General features: G+C 41.6%; 1 protein-coding gene across 1 annotated transcript in view; it reads right to left on the minus strand.

Moving 5' to 3' along the window:
* The window catches only part of LOC115467300 (activating signal cointegrator 1 complex subunit 3-like), a 689,265-nt gene that overhangs the window by 60,246 nt on the left and 616,870 nt on the right, over positions 1 to 12,149 (minus strand). The window contains 1 exon segment of the mRNA XM_030199160.1: positions 2,395 to 2,619. Coding sequence (XP_030055020.1) covers positions 2,395 to 2,619 — 225 coding nt within the window.

Raw genomic sequence — 12,149 nt, forward strand, 5'->3', positions numbered from 1 at the left:
AGAGAATTTAGTTTTAACTTATTTAAGTTTAAAAGTTCCCACAACATCCGACATCATCAAAGTGTGTCCAGTGCTGCTATAAAATCTGGTAAGCGCTTCACTGCAACCAACCTTAGATGTGACTGGCTTATTGGAGGCCTCTGGGGATTTCATAACTGGGAGATCTACTTTAGTTGTATGCTTCGTTTACGCTTACTGAATTTCTTGGCGCCAAGTTGTGTAGTTTTCCTGATGTATGTTGGAAGTACTACTAGAAAACTTCACTCTTTGGGATGAGCCACCTTTTGCATCACGGCCATGTTACTTTTTTTCCACAATCAGAAGGAGGTTCAAATCCCTCTTCTCCCCAAAAAACATTACTTACGACCTTTGGCAAGCCACTTTATCTCCCATTGCCTCAGAAACCCCCTTCAAACATATAAAAGGCAAGTGACCGACTCACCTGCAAATGCGCAGCAGAGTCGGAACGCTGAGACTGTAGAAGTCCAAGCCCCGCCTCCACCAGCAGTACAGGAGGGCTTGGACATGGGCGTGGAAATCAGAGGAGGAGGGAGTAGGGAGGGAAGAGGGGCGGAGCTGAGGGAAACAGACGCTGAGGGGAGGGCAAGGGAGAGAGCAGGGTTGGTGGACAGGGGGAGGCCATAGGAAAACAAAAAACTAGCCAGTTGTTACGGGCTTAACGGCTAGTTATATAATAATAAGAACTAGATTTGCCAAGCACCTTTGATCCAAACAGATCAGAAACATATGTACAACTACTCTCTAATGTAAATGGCCTGAAAGAACAATTGTTGTATGACTTTCAAAGAATAAAATAGTTTGCATGCACGTTCTATGACTGATTTATATAGCGAAAGTAGGCTCAGTAATTTCTGGACTCAGAATTACACTGTGTTACTATGCTTCACACATATGGCACGTCATCTGGATGAAAAAAAGCAGAATTTCTCTACATAAAGAGCAAATACAGGTAAAATATAATAAATTATCTTTCTATAAACTTTGAGGTCAATATTTATCAGGTTTGTCTTGTTAACTGACAGTTGCACACATCTTTACTTTAAGCAACTCCCTCCTCCCACTGTATGGCCAACTCACAGAATGCACAAAATACACAGAGACAAGGAAAGGTGTTGCCAAGGGAATTCCCAGGGCATGGATGCATTTTGATTGGTCACTGTTGACCAAATAAATTTATCTGAGTAACTCTGGTCTAATAAATAGCTTTCTCAAAGTTAATTGGACACGTTTACTCAGTTAACTGGAGATCAACATGTGTAACTGTATAATCTTAAAACTTCCAGACTGTCTTACAATGTCTTATAATGTCTTTCTGCTTTAACGCCTTCATGTATTTCACCACCATGTAACACAAAACCCTCTGTAAACCAAATGTATATTCACTGCTATTTCCAATATCCATGACGAATTGTAAGCCACTGAGCCTGCAAAGAGGTGGGATAATGTGGGATACAAATGCCATAAATAATAAATAATAATAATTTAGCCTGTATAGATCAGGGGCGTAGCTACGGGTGGGCCTGGGTGGGCCCAGGCCCACCCAGTTTTGTCTCAGGCCCATCCTCACCTTCTCCCACCCCCGCCGTAGCGCTGCCTCCTTTCCTGCACTTCACGGTCTCTGTCTCCCACCCTCGCGGCAGCGCTTTCAATTTGCTATCAGCGCTGCCTGCCTGACAGCTGACAGACGCGGTTCGACGTCCTCCTGCTCCGGGGCCTTCCCTCTGCCGCGTTGATTCAACTTCCTGTTTACGCAGGGCGGATTGCACGCGGCAGAGGGAAGGTCCCGGAGCAGGACGTCATCGCGCTGCGTCTGTCAGCTGTCAGGCAGGCAGTGCCGATAGAGCGCTGCCGCGGGGGTGGGAGACGAAGACCATGAAGTGCAGGAGAGGAGGCAGCGCCACGGTGGGAGAAGGTGAGTAGAGGCAGTGCCGATAACTTGAAATGTGCTGGACCGTGTGTGTGTGTGTGTGTGGGGGTTGTAGTGCCCACCCATCCATCCCGCTGGCCCACCCAAAAATTGTCTTCTGCCTACACCACTGGTATAGATATGGGCTGAATGCAGGCATAAACTGATCAAAGTTGTTGGTTAGCTTTCCTGGTTAGAGGCTTTTTGAATATAGAGATCTCTTTGCTACTACTGGTATTTGCTGTGGAAGAACTAGCACCTGGTACTTATTCCTCCTTTCAAAAGGCTTTGAAGACATATTTGTTGAAAAATGCCTACTGTAATCTGTTATCTGTAGCCTTTATTGAAATCCTCCTGAGTGTAATCTGCTTTGGGCCTTCTTGGGAGTTGAATGACTATAAATGATATATTACATTACATTTTTCATGCATTTTTGTGCTCTGAGCAAATTTATTTTAGTGTCTTACCTGACATATTCTTAATGATTGGTCCAACACTGTCTTGGTGTCAGTAGCGTAGTCAGGGCAAGGGAGCATGGCCCTGCTAAAATGAGCCTGCAACAACAGATGGGCCTTGGTGTGAGAACTATCAAAGGAATGAGGATTAACCTCAATTGGAAGACGTTTGGCTAGTTCACTGTTCAACTGGTCCTCGTTGTGCCTAACTGGGAGATCTGTGTACTCTTCTGCATCCTTGAAAATAAAAAGAGAAAGACACAGATGTTTTAGTGAGGCTATCAGAAGAATGGCCTTGCATGGTTTCAAAAGTTTATTTACATATAATTTGACTGTTAGCGTGCCAAAACACCAATCACAAAACTCTACCATAATTTAAGAATAGTTTCAACGTTGTTGACTCAAGGCCCAATCCATAACTAATTAATTTTCGTAAATCTCTGAAGACCTATCTCTTCAACAAGGCATACCACAATGGTCAATAATACTACTACTACTACTTAACATTTCTAGAGCGCTACTAGGGTTACGCAGCGCTGTACAATTTAACAAAGAGAGACAGTCCCTGCTCAAAGAGCTTACAATCTAATAGACAAGTGAATAATAACATGTCACCACTTTACCTTATTTTCTAAAGTTTTCTTTCTATACCTGATAGCTTAATTCTTTTATGTCATTCATGTTATTTATGTAATACCAATTCTATCTTTAAATCTGGAATGGCAAATGCCATTACGGAACATTGTAAGCCACATTGAGCCTGCAAATAGGTGGGAAAATGTGGGATACAAATGCAACAAATAAATAAATAAATAAATACAAAATGTTTGGTTAAGCAGAGTGCCCCACATCACTTAAAATATGAATTAGGTATGGTAACTGAAATGGATGTTGCATGAATCACAAGCATAAATGGGTACTCCAGTCAATCTAAATTTCTGTTTTAGTTATGTTGCTTTTATCAGACCAACAAAATGAAAAACAACCCTTTAGATTGAGATCGTTTTCTCCAAGTCTGTATATATGAAAGACAGAGGGATTTTACATGCTGTGAAAAGAAGACTATGTAAACCAGGCTCTTAATGCAGACAATATGCTTTGGTAGACACAACTTGAATATGTACATTGCTCAGAAGGATATCATGGACATTTAGGGCAATTTTATAACTGGGCACCCCCTTCTTAGGTACCCTGATGCTATGCGGTGAGTGCACCCAGATTCCACGATAGAACACTAGCATAACCTGGCATCGGCGTGCTTAACATTTACATACCCCCAGTTACACTATATCCCAACGAGTGGAGAATCGATCACTAACAATAGTTGTACTTTAATATCTGCCCATTTTGCATATAACATCTAGGTGGTAAGTACATACAAGGTCCTTTTACTAAGGTGCGCTGAAAAATGGACTGTGGTAGTGTAGGTGTGTGTTTTGGGCATGTGCAGATCTATTTTTCAGCGTGCCTGAAAAAAATGCCTTTTAAAAATTTTTGCCCAAAATGGACGTATGGCAAAATCAAAATTGGTGCGCGTCCATTTTGGGTCTGAGACCTTACCACCAGAAATTGACCTAGCGGTAAAGTCTCATGTGCTAACCGGGCAGTAATGATCTATGCGCATCGAATACCACTTGGTGCACGTCTAAATTACCACAAGAACCACACAGTAGCTGGGCGGTAACTCCATTCTGGCACGTGTTGGGCGCACATAGACGCGGCTTAGTAAAAGGACCCCTAACTTTGTCATACTGGGACAGACCGAAGGTCCATCAAGCCCAGTATCCTGTTTCCAACAGTCACACTGGGACTTTCCAATTCCCCAAATATTTTGCAAAAGGCTCAGCATAAGTCGCAATTTCAAAAAGAAACAATTTCAAAGAAATAGCAGCATCCCTCAGGGCTTTATACATATATGTGCCAGTAAATCTTCCACTATACATATCAAAGTGCTAGTTTTCACAAAAGCATATGAACCAATTAAAGAGCTAAGTGAAATAACTCTTTTTTTTTTTTTAAGTGGTGTTAGAGACACCACAGAAATAAGTAGAATTGCTCCCTCAACTACTCTTGGAGACCCCAATACAAAGGGTAAAGGGTAATGGGATTTGATAAACTGCCTCTGTGGTATGCAGGAGCAGGCATATGCGTGCTTCTGAGCTGCTGTATATGTCGAAGGGGAATCTAAAAAATATATACATGTATTTTCCATAGTAAGATAAGAAATGCATGTAGATTTTTTGGATCGCCCAAACCCTGCCCAGATCACGCCCCTTTTTGGTCTGATTATCCTATGACAATTTTATATGTGTATCGCGGCATTTATATGTGCATGCAAAAAGCATTGGTAATATTACATAAGCTTTTTCCATATGGAAAGTGAGACTCTGCAAAATTGCACCTATTGTTATGCAGTCCGTGGGTGGGCATTCCTGGGGACACACTTTTATAGAATACCCATTTCAGGTACCGTGTGTTGCTGAGGGTCACAGACATGCTTGTGTTGCCTTTATAAAATATTCTTATAAAAATTCCATTCTTTACAACATTAGACAATTAGCTTGATGATTAATACATAGTGCCTCATTTCAATATTATCCTTTTTATATTTCTCTCAAGCTTGTGTTTATTGATCAAAATATTTTTCATCAATGCCATTCTCCATTTTAAAACCTGACACTTAGCTTAATTTTGTTAAGGAATTCCCAGGGTATGAAACATCAATATAAATATCAACTACATGATGGTGTTTCAAGCTTACATTCCTCATCAGGGAGAAATATTGGATCCCATAAACTTCATGGTTATGGATAATTAAAATTTGTTATACTGCCTCAGTTGCACAAAGAAAATCGAGGTAGTTTCCAATCATCAAAATTAAATAAAATAAAAGAGATGAAAAGAACTAAGTGGAGGAGTGGTCTAGTGGTTAGGGTGGTGGACTTTGGTCCTGGGGAACTGAGGAACTGAGTTCGATTCCCGGCACAGGCAGCTCCTTGCGACTCTGGGCAAGTCACTTAACCCTCCATTGCCCCATGTAAGCCGCATTGAGCCTGCCATGAGTGGGAAAGCGCGGGGTACAAATGTAAAAAAAAAAAAAAACCTACAAACATAATAGGACAGGACCAAGCACACAAGAAGTCACAAACTACCAATACTGAGAAACCACTTTACACCTTCACACTTTATGCAACTAATACATATGATTTTATTCTCCTGACGTTATTCAATGCATTTCTTCAGCCCAGTGATTCCAAATAAGGATCTTTATATGGGAGGACAACCCCTAGGCTTTACTTTCTTCATATATGCTGATGATAATCAGCTAAGTCTCCCTTCTGACTCTCATTCTTCTTCTATTTATCCACGGAAATCTAGCAAGTTTGGTGCAGTAGCAGACTGAACTGGTAATGGCATGAGGTCGAACCCGTCTATAATTATTGCTTGAATTTTTAACTCTAAAGCATCTGATTCCGTTCTACAGTTTACTATCAAAGGGAATCCTGTTCCTTATTCCACAATCTCTCCTTCCGGTCTCATATTTCTATGAAAGTATCCTCTTCCCTTTTCACTCTCAGACGGATTAGTTCAATCCACTCTTTTCTGGAACCTGCTTCTCTCTGTATTCTCATATATTCACTGGTATTTATCTAAACTTGACACTGCAATTCCTTCCTGATAGGTCTGCCTATCAAATCCACAGACTTAGGCTGATACAAGACAGTCTCATCAAAGCTCCTACCAGCAAATGAAGAGAACACTCCCTCTTCCCCACCAAGCACAGCCACCTTGGACTCATTCCAAAAGGTCATAGAGGACGCTCTGGAAAATATCCTGAAAGGTCTACAGTCTACAACCTGCCCTCTTGATCCCTGCCCAGCAAAGATTGTAAAATGAGCAAGCACAGGCCTCATTTTATTTATTGCATTTGTACCCCAGATTATCCCACCTTTTTGCAGGCTCAATGTGGCTTACAGAGTGTTGTTATGATGCAGTCATCACAAGATCTTAAATACAGTCGGTAATAGGCTGAAGGTAGGTGTTGAGAGAGGTGTTTTTGATGCACCTGAGTAGTTTGAGGAATGATTTATTAAGGATGTCTTTAGTAGGCTTTGTTGAAGAGATATGTCTTCACAGATTTGCGAAAGCTGGTTAGATTGTCCATATTTTTCAGGGCCACGGGTAATGCATTCCAGATCTGTGTGCTTTTATACGCAAAAGTTACTACTGTTTGTATTTAATTCCTTTACAGCTGGGGAAGTTCAGATTGAGGCATTTGCGGGCCGATCTTTTGGCGTTTCTAGGTGGTAGGTCCAGTAGGTTTAACATATAGAGTGGGGCGTCTGCGTGGATGATTTTGTGGACGGTTGTGCAGATCTTGAACTCAATTCATTGAAGGGGCCATTCAATTGTTAACTCCTCTTTTATAGAACGGCAGTTGCCAATAACACTAAAAAGAGCTGTGGTGCACCCGCTACTGAAAAACAGCTCACTGGACCAGGACAAGCTCGAAAACTACCAACCAGTCTCTAACATTCCTTTCCTGGCAAAACTTATAGAACGAACAGTCTGCAGTCAACTCAATGTTTGGCAAATTAAAAGTAATTGGCCAGACCCATGTCAATCTAGCTTCAGAACTGGGTACAGTTGTTGTGTCCCTTCTTGATGATCTGCACAGAAACCGTGACAGGGGATCTGCCTCGATACTAAAGTTGCTCGATTTCTCAGCAGCCTTCGGACACCATGGATCATAATATCACGCTTACAAGACTGGCAGAAACAGGTATCAGTGGCACAGTATTTACTTGGTTCATATCCTGTCAGATGCACAACAATCAATTCTGTTCAACAACAGCACATCATCACCTTGGGCACTGGACTGTGGGGTGCCACAGGGATCCATACTGTCTCCCATGTTATTTAATATCTACCTCAATCCTCTGGCTGAGATGCTTTGGTCAATGGACACAAAATTCTACATGATGTGCAACTGCTTCTACCCACTGAACCAGATCTACCCACAGCTCTTAGTAAACTGACTGTCTGTCTAACCACAACTCAGGAATGAGCAAACAACAACACACTTTGCCTGAACACAAATAAAAGATTCTTTGGATACCAAACACAAGTGGACAAATAACCGACTTCAAAATACTTTTTGGGAAATATAACTTCTCCTAAAATCTCAGTCAAGAATCTTGGGATACTGCTAGACTCATCACGCACTCTGATCACACTTCACTGGCTTCCTATCCGTTTCCGCATACAGTTCAAACTCCTCTTATTGACCTATAAGTGCATTCACTCTGCAGCTCCTCAGTATCTCTCCACTCTCATTTCTCCCTACATTCCTCCCTGGGAACTCCATTCACTGGGTAAATCTCTCTTATCTGCACCCTTCTCCTCCACCGCTAACTCCAGACTCCGTTCCTTTTATCTTGCTGCACCATATGCCTAGAATAGACTTCCTGAGCCAGTACGTCAAGCTCCATCTCTGGCCGTCTTCAAATCTAAGCTAAAAGCCCACCTTTTTGATGCAGCTTTTAACTCCTAACCCTTATTCACTTGTTCAGAACCCTTATTTTATCATCCTCACTTTAATATTCCCTTATCTCTTGTTTGTACTGTTTGTCTGTCCTAATTAGATTGTAAGCTCTGTCAAGCAAGGACGGTCTCTTCATGTTCAAGTGTACAGCGCTGCGTATGTCTAGTAGCGCTTTAGAAATGATAAGTAGTAGTAGTAGTAGTGATCCCACAAATTCAAACAACCTTCAAAACTTGTCTCTATCACCTACGGCAGCTACGATATCTCTCTTCATATATTGAAAAGACGAGTCTGACCACAAGTGGTACATGCCATGATAAAATCACAACTAGACTACTGTAATGCCCTGTACAATGGCCAAACTAAAAAGAGTTTGTATCTGCTCCAACTAATTCAGAATGCTGCAGCATGACAGATAGAAGGTTGCAAGTGGCATGACCACATCACACCCTTCCTGGCTACCAGTACCTTACAGGGCTAAATTTAAAACTCCTTGCTTGATATTCAAGATCCTCAGACAAAATGGGCCAGAGTATTTAAAGAATACGTTAGCCTTTACTGTTGAGACCTCTAAGGTTCTCTCAAGGATCATCACTATTTGTACCCTCGTCAAAACAAATTGTATGATGTGATACCCACCAGCGAGCCTTCTCAGGAGTAGCCCCCATGCTCTGGAATTTACTCCCAGAGTGGATACGTATAACTCGAGACTACCTCTACTTCAGGAAGCAGGTGAAAGCCTGGCTCTTCTCCCAAGCCTTTAATATATAGAGTGACTGACTATACACTCAATCTGTACCTGGACTGGCTTGCTACACATACTGTAACTTAGATTAGTTCCTTATCTCTTGCTTAACTATACAACAAACTTGCCTTGAGTTTAGCTAACCATCAAATTATCTCAACTGACTCTATACCACGCATCTTGTTCTCACCATATATGGTCCCTCAGCTATATGGTAAGCAGTACTGTAGAAATTCTTTAGCATCATATCTATGTTAGTTGAATATTCTAATGCATGTTTATTAGGTGTATCATTAGTATTATGCTAACATTGTATTATATCTCTGGTATTTGAATTCCAGTGCTGTTAAATGTGTAAAGTTTTGATACCGTTTCACAGTAGTTCTATTATTAGATTTCAATCTACTGTTTTCAAATTTACCTCATTTATTGTATATATGTTTATTCTTGGCTATTTCACTATTGTTATGCTGTTAACAAAATTGTAAGTTTTATGTTAAACTGTACCTGTTCTACACCACCTTGGGTGAGTTTTTTCATAAAGGCAGTTAATCCCAATAAATAAATAAAATAAATAAAAACACTGCAGTAAAGCTTCTACATGGCCGTAGGAAATTTGATCACGTTACCCCTCTTTTGATTTCTAATATCTTATAGGATAGCTTTTAAACTTAGTATTTTCTGTCATCACATACAATTTTCGGGCCTGCCCTATTCCTTAGCAAGTTTATTGGTTCCCTACTCTCCTGCAAGGGTCCTAGATTCTGCTGCCCAAGATCTTCTGACAGTTCTGTCCTTCCGTAAGGTTTCCTTAGATACCACCAGACACTCATGTTTTAGCGTAGCTGGTCCAAATCTCTGGAATGCCCTCCCTCTTTATTTGAGGCTTGAACGTTCCTTTTCTAAATTCAAGTCTCAACTTAAAATATATTATTTCTTCTTGGCATGTTCTTCCTATTCCGGAAATGATTATTTCGCATATTCCTTTCTGCACCATAAGCGTATGTCCTGGAGCAGTCAGCCATGCCACCTTTTTGTGTTCTTCCTACGAGCCACTTACCTTTGTTCACTTTGTAATACTTTCCTCTCCCCACTGCCCTTTCGCTTGATTGGAGGAGTGGCCTAGTGGTTAGGGTGGTGGACTTTGGTCCTGGGGAACTGAGGAACTGAGTTTGATTCCCGGCACAGGCAGCTCCTTGTGACTCTGGGTAAGTCACTTAACCCTCCATTGCCCCATGTAAGCCGCATTGAGCCTGCCATGAGTGGGAAAGCGCGGGGTACAAATGTAATAAAAAAATAAAATAAACTGTACTCTCCTCTTCTCCCCTCCCCAAACTAAAGTTATTTTTACTGTATACATCGCTTACATTTCTTTTTGAAAGTTTTGCAGAATATCAAGCAAACTGAACCTGAACTAGTATAGTACAGTCACGATTATCTGACATAAACACGACCGACCCACTGTCAGATAAGTGAAAAGTCGGATAATATGGAAAATAATGGTAACCCCTTAAAAATGCATGGAAAACATACTTTATGCATAAAGAACAGAAAATGGGTATCTGTATTTAAAATATTGTTTATTAACACTAATCAGCAACAAAAAAAGAAAAGAAAAAAAAACTGTATAGGGCATGAATATGCTTCTTATACAGCAGGCAATTTGAGCACAATTATACAGAGCAATACATTTCACAATACAATGTAGTACTGTTCTAAACAGCAATTGTACAGACGCAGTGTGAACAAAAATACAGAACCGAGCAAGGGAACCATATTTATCTACTGAATGTTCAGCCTCACTAGAGTTGTCTTCAGGCAATGTGAATAGAAATACAGAACCAAGCAGAGCTCATTGCTTTGTTTTCTCCAGTCAATATCAGTGTAAAAAGCAGATATCAAGACAGCAGAACTGAAACTGAGGGAGGAGTGGCCTAGTGGTTAGGGTGGTGGACTTTGGTCCTGAGGAAGTGAGTTCGATTCCCACTTCAGGCACAGGCAGCTCCTTGTGACTCTGGGCAAGTCACTTAACCCTCCACTGCCCCATGTAAGCCGCATTGAGCCTGCCATGAGTGGGAAAGCGCGGGGTACAAATGTAACAAAAATAAAATAGATACTATTGGAGATTCTACATGGAATGTTGCTACTATTGGAGATTCTACATGGAATGTTGCTATTCCACTAGCAACATTCCATGTAGAAGGCTGCGCAGGCTTCTGTTTCTGTGAGTCTGACGTCCTGCCTGTAGTACAGCTGCATTTACTGCCTCCTTAAGAGCTGGCGATAACTCTAGCTATGCTATTGGTAGTTGTGACAGCTACCATGCGGCGCCAGTCCACACGCCATTCCTTTGCCTGCCCATAGCTGCTTAACACAGCTTATTAAAAGGACCCCTTTGTACCCAAAGTTGGAATTTCCTTGTTTGTGAGGGTTGTGAACACAAGAGTAATTATATAACTGGACGCTTATATAGATTCCTAGCAGGGGCGTAGTCAGAGAACAGATTTTAGGTGGGCCTCAGCAAGAAATGGGTGGGCACCAAGTGTTCTTCCCAACCCCCACCAGAAAAATATCTGAGCTGGTGGGAAAACACTTCTTTCCACCTTGGCAGTCTGTAGTAGGCATGCGCTGAAAACTGAGCATGCACAGGTGCCAGTATCATGGAGAGAAGCGTTTTAATTACTATCAGGGGGATGTCTTCTGCTGGCGGAGCTTGGGATCTCCACCAGCTACCGCTAAATGTGCGCTACTGTTGGGTGGGCCTGAGCCCTAAGTGAGGCCCACCTGTGGCTATGCCACTGATTCCTAGAGAGCACTTGATGGTAGCCTATTTTGTACAGGAAAATAGGCACCTGCTTTCTTTTCTAGAGTACTAGTGTAAGAGCTGAGATATACACGTGTAACTTAGGTCTGAGCATTTATACCAGCCATAGGGCTGGCATAAGTGTTTGCACCTATGTTCCGGAGGTATGGGGGGGGGGGGGTGCTTCAATATTGTGGTTTCAAGGATTCCTACAGAGTTTGCCTGTCCCTCGCTGTTGAAAATGTGATAGTGAAACAGCACCACCCAGTGGCAGGGCTGTAGGTGAAGGACTCTCGCACAGCTTAGAGAGAACCGTGAAATATCCCCTAATATTTCTGCAGCATGCATAGTCTCTCCTGACCCAAAGAGCAGAAGTGGGATCTGGGAATCAAATCTAAGTCTCCTGTTTGATACAGTAACAGGATTGCCAATTGATCAAAATAATAAGGCACTCAACTGACAAACAAAAGGAAGCAATGTTTTGGCGGTTAATGTTTCCAGCTTCTTTCAAGTAAAATACTGAAAAATGAAAACTATTGGAAACTGTTTTAAAAAGGAAAAAAGCAAATGGATGACTACATTAATATAGTAGATGACGGCAGATAACGACTTGAACAGTCCTATCCATTCTGTAGAACATTCACACTCACTAAAGATTCTGGAAACAATATAAA

This window comes from Microcaecilia unicolor, chromosome 3 (assembly GCF_901765095.1).
Source record: "Microcaecilia unicolor chromosome 3, aMicUni1.1, whole genome shotgun sequence".
Lineage (NCBI taxonomy): Eukaryota > Metazoa > Chordata > Amphibia > Gymnophiona > Siphonopidae > Microcaecilia > Microcaecilia unicolor.